General features: G+C 42.0%; 1 protein-coding gene across 3 annotated transcripts in view; it reads left to right on the forward strand.

The window, feature by feature from the left end:
• AOAH (acyloxyacyl hydrolase) overlaps positions 1 to 21365 on the forward strand; it is a 183060-nt gene that overhangs the window by 44234 nt on the left and 117461 nt on the right. For all 3 annotated transcript variants that reach the window (XM_013985718.2, XM_021079244.1, XM_021079245.1), the window contains one exon: positions 2794 to 2893. In XM_013985718.2, coding sequence (XP_013841172.1) covers positions 2794 to 2893 — 100 coding nt within the window. The remainder of the gene's footprint in view (positions 1 to 2793; positions 2894 to 21365) is intronic.

A 21365-nucleotide genomic window follows, 5' to 3' on the forward strand; every position in this document is an offset into this window, starting at 1 on the left:
CTTGGTAGACATTAGTTTGGTAATGGACTTTGTGTGTCACAAACAGCTTGTCCCACAGCTTCGTTACCTTTAAGTTACCTCCAGCTCCACCTTCCATCAGGGAACCCTGGGGCCAAGCAGACGACTCTCAGGATCAAGTGGCTTTTCCCCCTCTTAACTCAGGTGCTCTCAAAAGGTCGAAAAACCATCTTACCAGTCATATTGTTAGTCTCATTCAGCTGGAGTGAAATTTGGGAGCCATGATCCCAGCCCATGTTTTCATGTCAGAGTATTTTTTCTTTTTTTTTATTGAAGTATATTTGATTTATAGTATTGTGTTAGTTTCAGGTATACAGCAAAGTGATTCAGTTATATGTATACGTGTGTTCATATATATGTATATATATATTCTTTTTTTAAATTCTTTTCCATTATAGGTTATTACGAGATATTGAATATAGCTCCCTCACTATACAGTAAATCTTGGTTATTTATCTGTTTTATATATAGTGGTGTGCATCTATAAATCCCATACTCCTGATTCATCCTTCCCACTTCCCCTTTGGTAACCATAAATTTCTTGTCTGTCTGTGAGTCTGTTGCTGTTTTGTAAATAAGTTCATTGGTACTATTTAGATTCACCTGTGAGTGATATCATATCATATTTGTCTTTCTCTGTCTGACTTGGTCTGATTACCATTTATTTAATACGGTAATCTCTCGGTCCCTCCTTGTTACTGCAAATGGCATTATTTCATTGTTTTTTTATGGCATTGTTTCATTTTTATTCCATTGTACGTGTGTGTGTGTGTGTGTGTGTGTGTACACCATGTCTTCTTTTATCTATTCACCTGTTGATGGAAACTTGGGTTGCGTCTATGTCTTGGCTGTTGTAAATAGTGCTGCTGTGAACGCTGGGGTGCATGTGCCTTTTCAAATTTGAACTTTCGTCTTTTCCCTGTAGATGCCCAGGAGTGGGGTTGCTGGATCACATAAAAATATTTAATGATCTTTGAGATGGACCCTCTTTGTCCACTGGGCTTTTCATTAATATTAATGTGGGACAGTTCTTTCTGCAAGAAGGTTCATGATATAAATTAACTCTCACGGCCCCTCTCAGTACTTTTTGGTTGGTAGTGCAAAGTGAAGATTATCAGAGATGCGAAAGATACTTTAATGTTCAACAACCATTGAAACTGCTGCTTATGTACACTGAGTGAAACCAGGCTGCTTTTCTGTTTTATTTTGTTTGTTTGCATCTTATTTTTGATACCTTTAGAAAGGTATCAAAAGTTCATTTGTTATTCTGCATGTCCAGGTAGAAAACTCCCTTGGAGGTATGGACAAGCTAATGGAGGGTCCATGGAATGGTTATCATGGATATAAAGCAAAAACAGGAATGAAGTCAGGGAGCAGATCCATGATTTGTATCTAAGTCCTAGTCACAGGGGCCAAGCATCACCAAGCGGAGTGGTGGTTCTCAAGGGTTGGCCCATGTTTAGGCTGTGACTGCCTTCAGTAAATAAATAGAAAAGAAACAAATTGTCTTTGCTTATCAAGTGGAAGGACGAAGGGGAGGAGGAGAAGGGTCAGGGTGAGAAGAAAGATGGTAGTGATTGTAGTCGGTGTGGAAATAGTTGTTGTAATAGTTGGCAGCGGTGGAGGAGGGTGGAGTAGATTTGTTTATTGTGAGGGAACCAGAGCATATCATGGAATTTAAAGGCGTGAAAATATCCAGGCCTCAGACCAGAGACTGGAACCCGGACTGGGAAGCCATCAGGATCACAGTCTGCACACGTTGTGTTTACCCCTTGAACTTAGCTGTCCAAGTGCTTTATCCACATGGCAGGAAATGACACTACAGTCCCCAGTCAGCCTAGCTCCTGCTGTCCTTGGAACAGCCCAGAATGAAGTTCCAAATTTCCCTAAGAGAGAATCAGATTGGTCCTAGTCAAATGCAGTTTAATGAGTTCCAGTCAGCTGGCCGGAAGACATGAAGTATGAAACCAGTTGCCAGGAACCCACCCCCACAGTTAAGTGATCATCTGAGCTGGGAAGAAACCCATAGCTTCTAGAATCTGTGCAAGATTAATCTCTAGGTATTACCTACCTGTTTCTGGATTCTTTGTTTTTGCTGTTTTGGTTTGCATTCGAATCAATAATTTACTTGGAAAAGTTGCCAAAAGTCCACACATGACTTGTTCCTTCATTTGAAGCAGCACATTACACTCATTCTTCTTGGTTTAGGAAGAGTGTAGGGATGCCAGGTAGAAAAAGAATATGCAAGGTTTGTTTTAGCCCCTTCAAACCTAGATATAAACTAAAATGTTCAAAGAACACTGTCCTTACACCATTCCCTGGGGAAAAGTCAAAGGTAAAGAAATATATTTACTTTAAAAGGAAAAGAGATGCTTTAGGTTGTGTCTAGGAAAATAATTTTAGGTGTTTGAAGCTCTATCATAAAGATTTTTTGCTATAAGTTTCAGCAAACTTTATTGTTCTTATCAAATTACACCTCTGGCCATTTTTCCTTTTTCAGTTTTATTCGTAGCTTCGAAAGAATGTCGGTGCCCTTTGAGAGGCTGTCCCACTGCTCAGGGCCCTGGGCGCCCTCTCCCTGCCCCCAGGACCTTGTTCGAAAAACTGGAGAGAGCAAGTGGCAGGAAATCATTCTGATCCAGCATCTACCTGGGACTAGACTCATAGGCCATGCTCACATCCGTTCTGTGGATTTCCCTTCTTTTGATATAGCTTCTCTTGCCTAATGCCTGAGAGCTTTTAAATAGCCTTTGTTTCGCCCCCATTTCCCTCCAGGCTTGAAGCAAAACTGAATGCTGATGTGGTGTGTCACACCCTGAAGTTTTGTAAACAGGACCCTGGCCAACCATTGTGTCACCTCTATCCCCTTCCCAAGGTGAGTGGTTTCTCACTCTGAATGTCCGGTGGTGGTGACATGCAAGCCCTTTGGAAAGGTTGTAGAGGGAGGCTCAGCTTCACCTGTTCTGTGGTTTGGGGACAGTGACAGGCAAGTGTTATTTTCCATTACGTCGCCTGGAATCATATTTCCACATTTTAACTTCGATCCTTTCCACATGCTGCCAAAGAATGTCTTTGCTGTTGATTTTAGACCGTAATCTAGAGCTGGGCTGGCAGCACTAGAAAGTCTGACCAGCCAAGGAGAAACGAGGTTAAGTCCCTCTCTACCACTTAAAAATCTAGCAGGTTACTTTTATGGAGTGACCAAGGCCTCCAGTTTGCTCAGGACTTTCTTGGTATAAGCACTGGAAGTGCCACATCCTTGAAAAACGTGGGCAGCTGGTCACCCTAGGGAAGTTTGTTCTCACCTATAAAATGGGGTTAATAAAATACCTCCCTCATAGACTGGTTGGGGGAAGAAGGTGAACCATACATATAATATGCTTAGCACAATACCTGCTACATAAGTAAGTAGTAGTAAAAATGGTAGCTAATATAATTCTTACCAATAGCATTATTATTCAGAGGTAGGTGTTCAGAAAACCCTGTGTGCATTATATCATGTTGGGCAGTTTTTAATGCAATGCAGGCAGAAACAGGCAAATGTTGACATAATTTCCTGCTCACACTCTGAACGAGAGTATATTACATCCAGTTAGTTCTCAAAATAAAGATTTTCAGCAATTTTCCTTGAAAATATAATATAAAATAAATAATAAAACTCGAAGCCCCCTTACCCAGAACTGTAGTTTTTCTGTATGTAACACAACAGGTTTTTGTTTCATTTGTAATTTTTTTTTAAATTTTGAAATAAAGTCAGTGTAACACTTTTTGGCATAACCAGTGAACACGATGTTTATGACTGGCAGGGTTGAATATCATGGGCCTGTCTCTTTGAGCAGGAAGAAAGAGATGCACAGGTGCCAATTCTACTCTGAGAAGCTATGGGCTTCACTGGTTTCTAGAAGAGTTCGTTTCAGTTTTAAAAACGTTTTATCCATACTTTCAAATAGCATATGAATTTAGCATTATCATATTCACTGTTTGACAGTGTACGGAAGAAACATGACTCTTAAGTACAAAGTCAAGTGAGAGGGGTTTTTGTGGTTTCCTGAAATAGCATCATTTTATATATTTTCACACTCACAGCTATGCTTAGTCCCAAAATGTTCAACTTTTAAACCATGCCGTTTAATAAATTCAGCAAAGTGGCAGGATATAAGATTAACATTCAGAAGTCAGTTGCATTTCTGTATACCAGCAATGAAGCATTAGAAAAGGAATACAAAAATACGATACCTTTTAAAATTGTACCTCACAAAATCAAATACCTCGGAATACACCTAACCAAAGAGGTAAAGGACCTATATGCCGAGAACTATAAAACCTTAATCAAAGAAATCAAAGAAGATGTAAAAAAATGGAAAGATATTCCATGTTCCTGGATTGGAAAAATCAATATTGTGAAAATGGCCATCCTACCCAAAGCAATCTACAGATTCAATGCAATCCCTATCAAATTACCCATGACATTTTTCACAGAACTAGAACAAACAATCCAAACATTTATATGGAACCACAAAAGACCGAGAATCGCCAAAGCAATCCTGAGAAACAAAAACCAAGCAGGAGGCATCACTCTCCCAGACTTCAAGAAATACTACAAAGCCACAGTCATCAAAACAGTGTGGTACTGGTATCAAAACAGACAGACAGACCAATGGAACAGAATAGAGAATCTGGAAATTAACCCTGACACCTATGGTCAATTAATCTTTGACAAGGGAGGCAAGAACATCAAATGGGAAAAGGAAAGTCTATTCAGCAAGTATTGCTGGGAAACCTGGACAGCTGTATGCAAAGCAATGAAACTAGAACACACCCTCACACCATGCACAAAAATAAACTCCAAATGGCTGAAAGACTTAAATATACGACAGGACACCATCAAACTCCTAGAAGAAAACATAGGCAAAACACTCTCTGACATCAACATCATGAATATTTTCTCAGGTCAGTCTCCCAAAGCAATAGAAATTAGAGCAAAAATAAACCCATGGGACCTCATCAAACTGAAAAGCTTTTGCACAGCAAAGGAAACCCAAAAGAAAACAAAAAGACAACTTACAGAATGGGAGAAAATAGTTTCAAATGATGCAACTGACAAGGGCTTAATCTCTAGAATATACAAGCAACTTATACAACTCAACAGCAAAAAAACCAATCAATCAATGGAAAAATGGGCAAAAGACCTGAATAGACATTTCTCCAAGGAAGATATACAGATGGCCAACAAACACATGAAAAAATGCTCAACATCGCTGATTATAAGAGAAATGCAAATCAAAACTACCATGAGATACCACCTCACACCAGTCAGAATGGCCATCATTAATAAATCCACAAATAACAAGTGCTGGAGGGGCTGTGGAGAAAAGGGAACCCTCCTGCACTGTTGGTGGGAATGTAAACTGGTACAGCCACTATGGAGAACAGTTTGGAGATACCTTAGAAATCTATACATAGAACTTCCATATGACCCTGCAATCCCACTCTTGGGCATCTATCCGGACAAAGCTCTACTTAAAAGAGACACATGCACCCGCATGTTCATTGCAGCACTATTCACAATAGCCAGGACATGGAAACAATCCAAATGTCCATCGACAGAGGATTGGATTCGGAAGATGTGGTATATATACACGATGGAATACTACTCAGCCATAAAAAAGGATGACATCATGCCATTTGCAGCAACATGGATGGAACTAGAGAATCTCATACTGAGTGAAATGAGCCAGAAAGACAAAGACAAATACCATATGACATCACTTATAACTGGAATCTAATATCCAGCACAAATGAACATCTCCTCAGAAAAGAAAATCAATCATGGACTTGGAGAAGAGACTTGTGGTTGCCTGATGGGAGGGGGAGGGAGTGGGAGGGATCGGGAGCTTGGGCTTATCAGACACAACTTAGAATAGATTTACAAGGAGATCCCGCTGAATAGCATTGAGAACTATGTCTAGATACTCATGTTGCAACAGAAGAAATGGTGGGGGAAAAACTGTAATTGTAATGTATACATGTAAGGATAACCTGACCCCCTTGCTGTACAGTGGGAAAATAAAATTAAAAAAAAAAAAAAAAAAAAATAAATATTCCCCAGAGGCAATAACTAAAAAAAAAAAAAAAAAAAAAAAAAAAAAAAAAAAAAAAAACCATGCCGTTTAAAATGACATTCTTTACTTTTCTCCTCTGTGGAGTTGAAATAGCCCTTCCCTGTCCTCCCCTCCCCCCCTGCTTCTCACTTCCTGACTGGGGAAGATTCCCACACTCCTTCCTGCCGGGAGGGAGCCAGAGGACCTCATCTCAGGAGGGTTCAGCGTCCACCTAGCTGGGCCTGCTCCCAGGTCAGCTCCCTTCACCCTCCTCCTCAAGTCCCCAAGGCCAACCGCCATCTCTCCAGATGACCCAGAAAAGAAGGGGCAGTTGGCTGCAGGTGTGGATGCCTTCACCCCTTCTGCCTCTAAGACCTCCTTGAACAGCAGTCACGGATGTCTTCAGAGCCTTCCCCATGCTTACGCTTCATCTTTAGTCCCTCAAATAGCCCTGGTGTGGAGGTGCCATTACTACCTTTTTTTAAAGACTGAGGAAAATGAGCGTTAAAAAGGTCACAGAACTTGCTGAAACTCACCCCCTTGGGAGAGACCAGAACTGGGATTCACAACACTGTTCTTGGTTCAGAGTCATTTATTGGTCTCTTAACCCTTGTGTCAGTGTTTCTGGAAATGCCCTCAGCATGTGCCCCTTCACAGCAATCAGCTGAAATCCCCCCGCCTGAAATAACCAATATTAATACTAAAGATCTAATTTGTATTAAAATAGTGGACATTGTAAGTTTTAAATGAGTTATCCTTATGTTAATTTATTTGAGATTATTCTTATATTAATTTTTTATATATATAATGCTGTATATACTTTTTAATCCTGCTTTTCCCCTTTCACATTATATTTTGCAATTTTTAATTTTTATTTATTTTTTTATTACTCAGATGAATTTATCACATCTGTAGTTGTATAACGATCATCACAATCCAGTTTCACAGGATTTCCATCCCACAACCCAAGCACATCCCCCCACCCCCAAACTGTCTCCTCCACAGACCATAAGTTTTTCAATGTCTGTGAGTCAGCATCTGTTCTGCAAAGAAGTTCAGTCTGTCCTTTTTTCAGATTCCACATGTCAGTGAAAGCATTTGATGTTGGTGTCTCGTTGTATGGCTGACTTCATTTTGCATGATAATTTATAGGTCCATCCATGTTGCTAAAAATGCTGGTATTTCATTCCTTTTAATGGCTGAGTACTATTCCATTGTGTATATGTACCACATCTTCTTGATCCACTCCTCTGTCCATGGACATTTAGGTTGTTTCCATGTCTTGGCTATTGAGAAGAGTGCTGCAGTGAACATCAGAGTACATGTGTCTTTACGAGTCATGGTTTTCTCTGGATAGATGCCCAGGAGTGGGATTGCTGGATCAGATGGTAGTTCTATTTTTAGTTTTCTGAGGCCTCTCCGTCCTGTTTTCCACAGTGGTTGCACCAATTTAGGATCCCACCAACAGTGTACTAGGGTTGCTTTTTCTCCACACCCTCGCCAGCACTTATTATTTGTAGACTTTTGGATGATGGCCCTTCTGGCTGGTGTTAGGTGGTACCTCCTAGTGGTTTTGATTTTCATTTCTCTAATAATGAGTGATGTTGAACATCTTTTCATGTGTTTTTTGGCCATCCTTATGTCTTCTTTGGAGAACTGTCTGTTTAGATCTTCTGCCCATTTGTTGATGGGATTGTTTGTTTTTTTGGTATGGAGCTGCAGAAGGTGTTTGTTGCAATTTTTTAAATGATACAAACCAGACCTTCATTTCATTCCCATGGCACACAAATCATACCTATAAAGCAGGTGCGAATTAGTAAAGATACAGACAGAATTTCCAGGCTGCCTGAAGCCTCCTGGTGACCCTGCCCTTCCCAGTCAATAACTGCCGCCCCCACAATGTAGCCGCTATTCTGAAATCCACCACCACAGACTGGTTCATTTGTATAAAGTTCTGTTCTTTCATATCATATACATGTAATAACACAGTCTGTTCTTCTTAGTGTCTGGTTTCTTTTGTCCATGAGATTCATCCGTGTTTTGGCAAGCGATGGTGTCATTGCATGAAGTTGTCACATAATCATCTGTTGATATGACTCCTGCTGTGGCTTCCCAGCTAGTCCAACCAAATCCACTCCTATCCTCTGTCCAATGAATTTGCCACACAGATGCCAGAAATAGCTTTCTAGAAGATAAATATGGTCTTGTCATGCCACCCCCACCCCTTTGCCTGAGGGATGAGGAAGCCGTCCTGACCCCTTTTACCTCCCCCTCCCATCAAAGCTCCTGTAGGTTCTTTCTTTGAACTTGCCCATTTTAAATGGTGTTCCCACTGTGGCTCGGTGGGTTAAGAACCCAGCTAGTATCCATGTGGATGCGGGTTTGATCCCTGGCCTCACTCATTGGGTTAAAGATCCAGCGTTGCCACAAGCTGCAGTGTAGGTCGCAGATGTGGCTCCAGTCCGGGGTTGCTGTGACTGCAGATGCAGTTCCGATTCGACCCCTAACCTGGAAACTTCCATATGCTGCAGGTGTGGCCTTAAAAAGAAAATAAATTAATTAATTAAATACCTACGTGATTGTTTGTCTCTCCCACTAGGCTATAGCCTCCAGGAGGACAGATCCCGTCTCCTTCTTTTCTATACACCCAGTGTCTAGCAAAGAAATATTTGTTGATGAGTAAATGAAATGCCGCTGGTCTCTCATTGGAATTGCTGATGGAAATTCTGATTTTCCTTACTTCCTGGCCACACTAATTTTCCCATGGAATATCTCGATCACATCCTTCCCCGGCTTATCATCGCCACGTTGCCTACACAGTTAAGTACATGTTTTCACTTGACATTTTAGGATTTTCCAAAAGCCTTCCTGGACATCTGCCATTATCCTTGCACATCCCTTGCAGTAGCCAAAAAGGAATAATTGGCTCACCCTGAGCCCACCTCAACCTTCGCACCTGTATACCTTTGTTCTTAGTCATTCCTTCCATCCAGGATACCCAGTCAACACCAAGCCCGTCCTTCAAGCTCATCGCATCATCACCTTCTTTGTAAAATAGCTCCTAATCCTCACCACCAAAATTTTAACTCTCCTCTCTACCTTCAGCGTAAAATATCTTTTCAAGTACTGCAATGTGCCAGTACTATTCTGAAGGCTTTGTATCTATTAATCATTTAATCTTATGCAGTAGGTCTTGTTGTTGTCCACACGTCATAGATGAGGAATGCGCAGAGATATTAAGTTTACATAGATTTCCTTATTAGAATGTAAGTATATTGGGCAGCAGGTCTGCATCTTGCCCATCTTTAAGGCCTCCATCGTGTCAAGAGCACGCTCGGTATATGGATATTGTACCCGGCACTGCCCTTTATACACCTGATCTCATTTAGCAGTGCTCTTGGAGGGTGTGTTTATTTTGCAGATGAGGAACTGAGGCTAGGAGAAGATAAAGGGGTCTGCCTGGGTTTCACAGCTTAACAAGTGGCAAGGAGAGCCTTCAGTCCCAAGTCTGTTTGTCCTTAAAGCTGAAGTTCTTACCACTGTGCTCTAGCCTCACTGATGCCCTGGGGTATTGCTACCTTGAGTAGAATCACAGCTCCTGGGACAGATAGTTCCTCACAAGCGGGATTTTACACCTGCAATGTCCTGCTGCTGTTCGTGCATTTCAGAGTCTGGTGAAATACAGTGTGATGCAAGCCATCATCCCTGTGACATGCATGCACGGGTTGGAGGGACAAAGGGGCCTCTCTGTTGCAGGGGTTTTCGGGGGGGAGCCCCACAGTGTAGAGCCACAGGTACCTGACTTGAGTGGGGCCAAAAGTGAAAGGTGGGATGGCATGTAGGGAACACAGTGAGGCCTGCTCATCATTTACAGCAAAGCTGAAATTCTGGCTCCCATCTTGCCAGTCCTTTAGCCACATCTTCATGTCCTTCTCTACCATGTGCCCCCAAAATGACAAACTCCATCCAAATTGAAGCAAGAAACAATCTGCCATGTTCAGCTGGCGACAGGAGGATGGGGAAAGAAGGGGGAGCAGAGGGAAGAGGAGAACAAGACAGAGAGAAAGCAGAGAGCAGGGGAGGTGAGGGGAGACGAGAGGAAAAAGAAAACTGCAGACTGTGTTGTAAAGCCCACCCAGATGGTTTTGTGTTACCTACTTCGGGGGGATTATTTATATCATTCTTCCTCTCGTTTGCACACAAAACAAGGCACTGCCTGCCACCGGTGTGTGTCTGTGTGTGCCTGTGCAGAAACATGATTCTGGCACCACAGCTCTCCAACTGACAACTGAATGTGGTTTCTTCCTGTGTGCCCTGTTGCTCTTTCAACCTCTCATTTTTAGATCAGAATGTCCCAGTGCATGAGCCCGGGCTGGGCCAGCTGCAGCCTAAAGCCTGCTCAGTTTTATGCTGCTCCCTCCTGGGTCCCCTCACTCTCAGGTCCCCAAGCAGACCCTGTGGCTTTGAACAGACCCCCTTCCTAACCACCCCTGAGCTGGAGGGACAGGCTGCATTTACCAGCTTCTCAGAGGCATCCTCACGGCTTACTTCACACCACTTTGATCCACATTAAAAGAGAATTATATTCAGAATGTGTGCGCTAGTGGAGCTAGATTCCCTGGGGCCTCCAACCCATTTAAACTACTGGGAAAGAGACCTGCTGCCTTAGGAAAGCAAGCCAGACTTTGCAACAGCTTTCCCCACAGTAAATCCGATTTCTGCAGGAACCAGAAGCTCTCCGATGCTGAGTGCGTGGGTGTGCGTGCGTGCATGCGTGCATGTGGGATTCATGTTTCTTTGGAATCCACACTACCAGGAAGCTGACACAAATGGGTTTGGGAAGGAATAAGTTTGCACTCTTCCTATGAGAAAGTGACATGGGACAAATTTTTGTTCATCTGAGGAACACACAAGCTGACCTCAGGAATTCAGTTTTTTAAAAAAAATTTGATCAGATAAAATATCTGGCATCTCTTTCAGTTGAAGCTCTGAGGCAGTAGGCTTTAGGAAAAGATTATTGATGGATAGGAAATGGAACATTTTCCAAGATCCTTTAATCATTAAATTTCATTCTGTCCAGTGGACAGTGCCCTTCCATCCATCATCATGATGCTCCTGTCTCTGTGAGTTCACCGTGTGCTTTCAGAGGTGTTACTGTCTATCGTCCCTGAACTCTGCTTTTTTAATAAGCTTTTCATTTTGGAATAAATTTTCGGTTTCCAAAACATTGTAAAGATACCTTAGAGAGTGACTTTCCAGCGGGGAAACCGGGAAAACACCACGTCCCTTTTCCTTTTCTCTGTTCTTTAGAACCGAGTCACTAAGTCCAGAACCACACTTGACAGGATGGGGGCTCCAAGCTCACCTCCTGGAGAAGGGAGTATCAGACTTATTTTGCAGTTGAGACTCGAGGTCTCATACTTAGTGACTAGAACCTGAACTCAACCCAGGGCTTCGGACTTCAGACCTGAAGCTCCTCTGTTCAGCGCCACTGGGTTTGCATAGATTATAAAGCACGTTCAGGGTAGCCAGTTCTCATGTCAGAAAGTAAACACAGCTTTGGTTTCCGTTTTAATGAAGTAGCATGAAGAGCTTAATATCCAAGAATCTTGCACAAGGACCCCAACTTTCTCATTACCAGTTAAATTATAGTCACTCACAGTCAGTTATGCCCCAACAAATATTTCTTGAGCACTTTACTCTATGCCAACCTTACTACTAGGCACCCTGAGTAAGGCGCCATCACAAAACTGCAGGACAGATAGGATTTCCCCATTTTATAAATAAGTCTACCGAGACCTAGAGGATCGAAGGACCTGCCTGGAGTCCTGTAGCTTCTACAGAACAATTGTTTTTCTTTCTTAGCCAGCAAATATTGATATAGAATGAATTATGTAGGACGACATTCCAGCACATGAGGCAGACAATCTCAATGCAAGTAGTGATTCTAGCAAGGGAGGCAGACTTACACACAAACTATGATGAAGAGACAAGTGTTCTAACAGAGGGTGCAAAGAGGAACAGATACCTCTGTGGAGGAGGCTGAGGCTCCTCTTGGCCTCTCCCAGGAAGGAGTGGAGGTGCCTGTCTTCAAGGTGGAGTAACTGTTGACCCGTCTGGTGCACCAGGCGTTGCCTGCCTCAGTGCCTTGTCCTTGGACCCTGTGCCTGGAACTGTCCCAGTTCTCTGCACAGTCACTACTGCTCCTCCTCCCGATTTCTGCTGAAATGCCGCCTCCCCACACAGGCTTTTCCTGAACAACCCATCTGAAGGTCTCCTTTCTAGCTCTCATGCCACACTTCCCTTCATTCATGGCACTTGAGGACAGGGACCATGTCTTTCTTGCTCACCATCATATCTCTAGGACTGTGCAGTGCCTGGCATGTAGTAGGTGCTCCATAAGATTTGTTGAATGAAAGATAAGTTGGGAAGGGCTGTTCTGAATGTGTTTGTGCTTTATTCCCTCTCTTGTGAGGATTTATTTGGTCTCAAAGGAATAGACCAGAGAGAGTGTAAAGGGTTTAGCTTATTTTAGAATGTGAAGCCATTTTCAGAACTGTAGGTGGAGTCCCACCCCCGGGGATCTAATTCGGCACTTCTGGGGTGAAACTTCAGCATCTGTACTTCTACAGAGCTTCTGATGAACATTGAAGGGTGAGAGCTGTTTACTGCAGCCTGGCCCAAGCCCAAAAGCTTCCATCAGCAAGCCTGAAAGTATTGTCTCTCCTCCTGCTTCTGGCCTTTTCTTTGTCATCTGGTGACTTCCCAGACAAGCAAAGTCTGCTGTCTCCACTTACCCCCAGCATCATCCTTGACGTCTGGATTTCTGCCCCTTTTCTGATGGATTCATTAACAGACTCTGTTACTGGGTCTCTAGTCTCCAGTCCCCAAGGCATAAGGCCTCTTAGAAATGCTGAGGAAACTGGAGGTTTTAGAAACAATCTATTTAGCATTCACTCCTTTTGTATGGGTTTTCCTCCTAACAGTATGCTAATTGGGCAAAACTGCATTGCGGTTATCTATACCCACAGAAGAAAATGAGGTTACCTATTAACCTGTGCAGAGCTCTCCCATTCCCAAAATTAAATGTAAAAAATAGGCCTCCTAGGACCCCCATTCCTCTCCAGCAACAACCACATTTCTCTCCAGCCTCTAATAGAGGAGGTTCAGCATGGGGTTCTAAGTACAGATCTTAAAGCCAGACCACCTGGGCTCAAAGCTTGGCTGCACGTCTTACTATCTGTCTCTCCTTAAGCAAGTCGCTCAATCACTCTGGGCCTCAGTTTCCTCACCTATAAAATGGAGATAATACTAAGACGTCATAGGGTTGTTATGATTATTTAACCATTCAGTATATATCTCTATGCGTATGTATATGCATACTTAATAGGAGTGTGTGTGTGTGCGTGCACACGCGCGCGCACGCATGCGTGCACACACACACACTCACACACGTACGCCCACTATGTGCGGTAGGGGAGGCAGGGTTTTGAGTTTTAGGACAGTGCTTTGCTTGTACTAAGTACTAAAAAGCATTAGCGCCACAGCAGCATCCAGCTACCTTTTTAAAAGCCAGGAGCTCTTCTTCACTTCCCATTGCTTCACCTCCCATTGCTTCTTCTCTGCAGTCTGGCCTCTAGCCCCATCGCTCTGGTGAAACACTGCTCCGTGAGGGTACCAGTGAGCTCCTAAATGTCAAATCCAAGAACACTGTTACCCATTGTCTGCTGTGTTGGACCCTGCTTGCCCCTCCCTTCCTGAAACATCTCTGCCCTTTCCTGGCCCTCTCACACTACTCTGTCTCTTTGAGAGCTACCCTTCCCTTCCTAAGCCCCAGGAGCCACACAGCTGGAGTTCCTCTTCCTCTGGGCTTTCTCCTGACAGCCTGGCAACTAAGTGTAGAGATTCTGATGCCAGCCTACAGGGGCAAATGATCTTGGCTCTATCACGTGCTTGCTGAGTGATTTGAGTCATGTCACCTAACTTTCCTGTGCCTCTGTTTCTTCATCTGTTAAATGGGGAGTGTAGGAGAGCCTACCTCCAAGGGCTGATGTGAGGACCACATAAATTAATAGAAGTAAAAATTCTTAGAATGGCGACTGATCATCATAAACCCACAAAATGTTGGCTTTTGTTATTAAGCCTTACAAAGCTCAAAACGCTCCTCAGAGCTTCAGTCAGTGCTTACAGCTTCCAGGAGAAATCTTCATCTGTAGGTCCCAAAGGCACCTTGAACATAACATGTCAGAAACTGGACTATTGTCTTTCCCCACATCAGCTGTCCCTCCTTCATTCCATATCTTAGTTCTGAAACCACCATTCACCCACCTAAATGGTTCTTTCTAGTCCGCCCCTTCTCATCCCCGGTTCCATCTGCCTCATTCAGGGACTTATCCTTTCTAGGGTGAAGTCCCGCAGCAACTTTGTATCTGATATCTCTACCTCCGGCCTTGAAACCCTCCACTCCAGGCACCCAAAGGATGTTTCCAAAATGCACATCTGACCATGCTCCCTTTCCTGCTTAAATCCCTCAAAGCCATCCATCAAGGTGAGGACAAAATCTGAGTTCCATCAGCTAGCCTGTCCCTACCTCCCCAGCCTTGTTGTTGGAAGAGCTGCTTCATCCACTTCTCTCCAGCAGCTCAGTACTTCTTATCATTCTGGTCACATCCTGCTGGGTCTCACCTGCCAGCCTTGCTCTATTTCCCCTTACACCTGCAATACCCTTTCCCTGAGTCATCTTGTAAGATACAGCTCAGTTGTCACCTTTTCCAAGAAACCATCCCACACCTATGCTCCCATTCCAGTGAGGATGAGACTCCCTTCCTCATTGTCTCCACAGTTCCATGTCCTAACAGTTCCACATTGCATGTTCCATATTGTATTTTACTCATTAGTTTAAGTCTCTCTCTCTCTCTTTGAGATTGACCACTGGACTATGCATTATTAGGCTGGAAATATACCTGAGCCAGCTCTCTATCCCCACTGCCTGTTATGGGTCCAGGCAGCTGGCATGCTACAAGTGCCCAATAGATGTGTGCTGAATGGATGGGCTTACATTTGAACCCAGTTCTTTCTGTAAACTCTGAGCATAGTACCTTCATAATGCTCCTTATCTCTACACTGCTTCCCAATACTTGCTGGTGTCTGTACTTCCACTGTGTTTTCTTCTGTATCTTTTTCACAGACTAAACCTAAGCCTTAAGATGTCTTGGTCCATTTATCTAGACTTGGGCTTTTCCTGCCACAATCTTCCAGATGACTCATCGTGGACATCCATTCATTCTGTCCTTTCCAGTCTTCCTTTCTGACCAAAGGCATAGTTTTCTCCCAGAAATGCATCTCTGGGTTGTTGCCCTATTGTGACAGCCTAGACTTCATTATAATTCATTCAAGCCCCAAACTTGAATGAATTTTGGAGGCGTGTTCTCAGAGGCTACCAAGTTCTTGGACTCAAGTAGATGTTCAATAAGTGGTGGGTTTTTGTTTTTTTTTTTTTTTTTTTCTTTTTAAAGGAATCAGTGAATGAGCAGTAAGATCAAATTGGCAAGAGGGTTGGCGTTTAGAGTCTCCTCTATTTAAAATCAAAATGTTCTCTGTAACAAGCAATTAGTCCTTTGTTCTTATTCAAGAAAAGTAATATCTGATCCGGAGCTTCATTTTGTTCAACGTGGTGTGTGTGTGTGTGTGCGTGTGTGTTTTGTGTTTGAGTAAATTTCTTTAATCCATCTGTGTTATGACTTGGCTTTTTTGTGGCAGGTGTGTGCAAAATTAAAATGAATTAACCGTTCTCAGTTTAGCAGAATCTCTGTGTCAAACAAGGAAAGGAAATTACTTGCTCTGTCATTATCATTACATTAGAGCCTCCAAGGCTACTGTTATGGACAACTCTATCAAAACAGTAGCTCAAAACCTGAACTAAATTAAAAAAAAATTAAGTTTCTTTCCTCATTTGGTTGTCTGGTCAACCTCCCCAACTTATACTTGCTCTTCCTCCATTCTCCACCCTAACTCTGTGTAGCACTGAGTATTTTCTCTTACATCCAAGCCTAGCAGAAAACCAACTATTAAAAAAGAAAGAAGCCATTTGCATGATCATCAAATATGTAAGTTAAGGAACGTTCCTTCTTGAGCTATGGCTGCTCTTCACTTTGACTTGGCAAATCATTAGAAAATCAAATGTTATTTTTGAAGGAAACATACAACCAAGAGAAAATAGCCTACATCTTTGGAAGATTTTTTTGTGTACATTTTTAATCCAGAGACTTAATAAAGTTTTCCAAACCATCTCATTTAATAAACTCATGGCTGTGCCTGGAAGACAACCACATCTTTGATAACTGAGGCCAGAAATGGTGCTAGGGTCAAAAGTGTCTTATCGGAAACTGATAGGCTTTTAAAGCATAGACAGTCATTTTCTTATTTTCATGCTATGTATTTACTAAGCCCCTTTGTATAATAGGTACACATCAGGGCTGAAAAGTAAAAGGCAACTGACAAATACAATTTGAATGGCAATAACACACCAAAAGCTGGACTAAGTACTTATACATCATCTAAAATCCTCCCACACAATTGCAAGGTTATTCCATTATCCCAATTTTACAGATGAGAAATCAAAATTCAAGTAAATTGTTGGTTATGGGGTTGTTTACTTGACAACATTTCTAAAGTTCCTCTTTAAACATCTCAGGAAATTATGAGCAGTGAGATAAATTACAGGGGAATATAGCTGTCTAGATGTAGAAAACTTAGCTTAAAAGCTTAAAATGGAACAGATATGGTGTCTAAAAATAGACCCAAATGCATTTGAGATTCTTGTTTTTGATAAAAAAAATATATAGCATTTCAAATCAGTGGCAAAACACTGACTTGCTCAGTAAATGTGTGGAATTAAAGACTAGCCATTTCAGAATAAAATTTAAGCTAGATGCTTATCTACTCCTTACGAAATTAAATTCCAAATGAATTAAAGCTTGAATCATAAAAATAGAACCATAAAAGGAGGAAAAAAAGAAGAATTTTATTTGTAATTTATGATCCAGAAGTCACAAAGGGAACTATGAATACATCTGACTAGTGAAAACGCTACCATACACAAGGTCAAAAGACAACTGGCAAACTGAGAAAATGTTTTCATGATACGCCACACTGTGAATTATTTTCTCCATGATTCAAAAAGCTCTTATAAAATAAAATTTTAAAAAAGAGCAAAGGCCACCAAAAAATTCAGTTTACAGAAAAAGAAGATCAAAGGGCCAAAAATGTAGGGGGAGATGCTGATTCTTTTCTCCATAATTAAAAAGGTGAAAATTAAATGAGATTCCATCCACTTCTTATGTATTTTGCCTCCACAAAATTCTTTGAAGGTCATTAGACAAGAAATTATCGCAGAAACAGAAAGGCTTTAAATATCAGAGGCAACTAAATTAAATTGCTCCCTGAAGATTTGAAGGTTTAAAACTCTAACAGAATAGAGAACAGCATTTAACACCGTACTTGGATGCATAGTCGACTGTTCACTCATTTCTCCCAGCATTTCAAAGAGTTTGACAGACATTCCAAACTGTACTTTGGTATAAGCTCATATTTGGAATCTTGGAGAATTTATCTACTTGGACTTGTTTGAAGTCTTATTTGGGGGTCATTAACCTCATAGAGATCTCAAGAATCTTCAGTGAGTAACACTAATAATGCAAATTTAAGTTTTACCCTTGACTTCTGATAAGTAGAAGAAATCAGATGATTCCAAGGAAGGTACTCAGGTAGTACTCAAATTTGGAAATATTTCTTGCCTGCTTTTGAAAAGTTAAAGAAGAATGACAACTATTTCTCTCTTAAGAATATCCTTAGAATTCCCATTGTGGCTCAGCGGAAAATGAATCCAGCTAGGAACTATGAGGTTACAGGTTTGATCCCTGGCATCGCTCAGTGGGTTAAAGATCCAGTGTTGCCATGAGCTGTGGTGTAGGTTGCAGATGTGGCTCAGATCTGGCGTTGCTGTGGCTATGGCGTAGGCCAGCAGCTGCAGCTTCGATTAGACCCCTAGCCTGGAAACCTCCATATGCTGAGTGTGGCCCTAAAAAGACCAAAAAAAAAAAAATCCTTTATTCTATATGTACACTGTGGTATATGGAATGATTGGCCAACAGAGACCTGCTGTATAGCACAGAAAACTCGATCCAATATTCTTTGATAATCTACATGGGAAAAGAATCTGAAAAAGAATGGATGTGGGTACATGTATAACTGAATCACTTTGTTGTACTGCAGAAATTATCACAACCTTATGTTTGTAAATCAATACTACTTCAATAAAACTTCAAAAAGAAAAAAGGAATAAGCTTTCTTTCCTTAGCAAAGCTAGTAACCCTAGGGAATTTGAAAAGTTCTAAAAGTTGCTTTGAATTTTAAAGTTTTAGTTGTTGGTCTCTCGGCTTCCATGCTTGGCCCTCATCTTCACCTAATTAATCACCCACATCAAAGCTCAGATCAGAAGTCATGTCTTCTAAGACATTTCCCCTGATGCCCCAAGTGAAGTTGGGTCCCCTAGGATTCCTCTCTTTTCATGGCACTCCATGCTTCTAGAACTGATCACAATTGCAGTTAATTGTGCAAGAAGATTAATAACCATGAAATTATTATTTAATGTCTTCCCCTCCTGCTCCATGAAAGCAGATAATCTGGCTGATTTATTTTGCAAATGCATGCTGTTGCCTGTAACTTTCCCAGAGCCCAGCACAGTTAACTGAATGTATATATTTTTTGGGCACACCTGCAGCCTGCAGAAGTTCCCATGCCAGGGATCGAACCCACGCCACAGTAGCAACCACAGCAGTGAAAATACAGGATCCTTAACCCACCAAGCCATTAAGGAACTCCTGCATGGTTTTGTTTTTTTGCTTTTTGTTTTTTGGTTTTTGTTTTGTCTTTTTAGAGCTGCACTCGCAGCATGTGGAGGTTCCCAGGCTAGGGGTCAAATCAGAGCTATCGCTGCCAGCCTACACCACAGCCACAGAAACGTGGGATCCAAGCCATGTCTGCAACCTACACTACAGCTCACAGCAACACTGGATCCTTAACCCACTGAGCAAGCCAGGGATCAAACCTGTGTCCTCACGGATGCTAGTCAGATTTGTTTCTGCTGAGCCACAATGGGAACTCCACTCCTGCATGTATTAAATGCTCAATAACTTGTTGAATGAACAGGGCAGTGTCATAATAATGGCCTCCCATAAAGAGAGCCACATCCTAATCTCAGAATCTGTGAATGTTACCTTACATGGCAGAAAAGACTTGGCAAGTGTGATTAAGTAAAGGATCTGTGCACAGAGAGGTTATCCTCAGTTACCTGGATGAGCCCAGTGTAATCGCAAGGGTCCCTATAAGAGAGAGACAGGAGGATCAGCATGGAGAAAATGTGACAACATTGTGACGCATTGGTCAGAGGATGAGGCCATCAGCCAAGGAATATGTGCAAGCTGCTAGAAACCAAAAAGGCAAGAAAAGATTTCTCCCCTGGAAACTATAGAACGAACCAGCCCCGCTGACATGTGCTTTTAGCCTCCTCAAACTCATTTCAGGCTTCTGGCCTCCAGAGCTATCAAAGTATAAATTTGTGTTGTTTTAAGCTGCTAAATTTGTGGTAATTTGGTGTCTCAATAGTAGGAAAGTAATACAAGTAAATTGATTAATTGTGTAGCCTTCAGCAAAACTCTTCTGGAAACCTGAATGCAAATAGAATAATGGTGAAAAGTTAGAAGTATAAGTTATAAAGCAGTCGACCTAAGACAACCCAGTGACTGAACCACACCCACTATCTGACAAACCCAATCATTTGCCAGAAATCACGTGTGTAAAGAATAGGACAACATCCAATAATAAGAAAAGCCTATGAAGTCTAGCCCTGGAGAACTTGTGCACGTGCCCAGATATTAGAGAAGAAACTGTCAAAATGAAACAGAAGTATTTATTGTGAAGCTTTGGACAATTCAATGAAACAGTACTGGGTTGTGGATTTCTCATCTATAAGGACTGCTCACTCCTTGGAGTTCCCAGCGTAGTGTCCGTGAGGATGCAGGTTTGATACCTTGGCCTGGCTTAGTGGGTTAAGGATCTGGCATTGCCATAAGCTGCAGCACAGGTCACAGATGCTCTCACATCCAGGGTGGCTGTGGTATAGGCCAGCAGCTCCAGCTCCTATTCGACCTCTAGCCTGGGAACTTCCTTATACCACAGGCATGGCCATAAAAGAATAAAAGGAAAAAATCATTCATTCCTATCATGCTGAGTATAAAGTATATACAATGTCTGGTAGAGAACATCAGGCGTAGAAAAACCTCAGTAAGTATGTAGTGATGGTGGTGGTGTAATAAAGTCAATGAATAATAATGTCAGGAAAAGTTGTGGGAGTGGAATATTGCTGTTTAAAATAAAACTTTCGAGTTCCCATTGTGGCTTAGAAGGTTAAGTATCCAACATAGTGTTGGTGGGGATGTGGATTCAGTCCTTGGCCTCGCTCACTGGGTTAAGGATCCAGCATTGCCACAAGCTGCAGTGTAGGTTGCAGACGCAGCTCAGATCCCGCATTGCTGTGGCTGTGGTGTAGGCCTGCAACTGCAGCTCCAGCTTGACCCCTAGCCCGGAAACTTCCATATGCTCTAGGTATGGCCCTAAAAAAATAACGATAATAAAATAATACTTTTTTAGAGTTCCCTGGTAGCCTGTAGCCATTAAGAATTGCCACAGCTGTGGCTCAGTTTCAATCCCTGGCCCAGAAACTTATGCATGCTACGGTGCAGCCAAAAAATTAAGTAAATAAAATAAAGACTTTATTTTTCAAAATACTTCCTGGAGAAAAGGATAGAGAGAATATGACTAAATGTGTCGATAACGCAAATAGCTCTACAGGAAAAGAAAAGGAGGAAATTTAGCTAATGGTAAAATATGTATGAAGAAAATATTTTTAGTGATCTAAGGGGGTGCATTCAAAAGGGGTGGCATTTTTCTGTTACTTGTATAGTTCTTTGTTTTTCTTTTTTTTTTTCGGTCCCTGGAAGAAGACACTGACATGAGCTGACTTCATTTTTTCCCACATATCTTAAAGTCATAAAGCTGGGACATGTCAGAACATGAAAATCAAATTGGGCTTTGGTAGAGCTAAATCCTACATGTTGGAAAATAGACACTGTAGATTATAGTAGAATGTAGACAGATAACATAATAAACCAGCAAATTCCACCCAAT

This window comes from Sus scrofa, chromosome 18, assembly GCF_000003025.6.
Source record: "Sus scrofa isolate TJ Tabasco breed Duroc chromosome 18, Sscrofa11.1, whole genome shotgun sequence".
Taxonomy (NCBI): Eukaryota; Metazoa; Chordata; class Mammalia; order Artiodactyla; family Suidae; genus Sus; species Sus scrofa.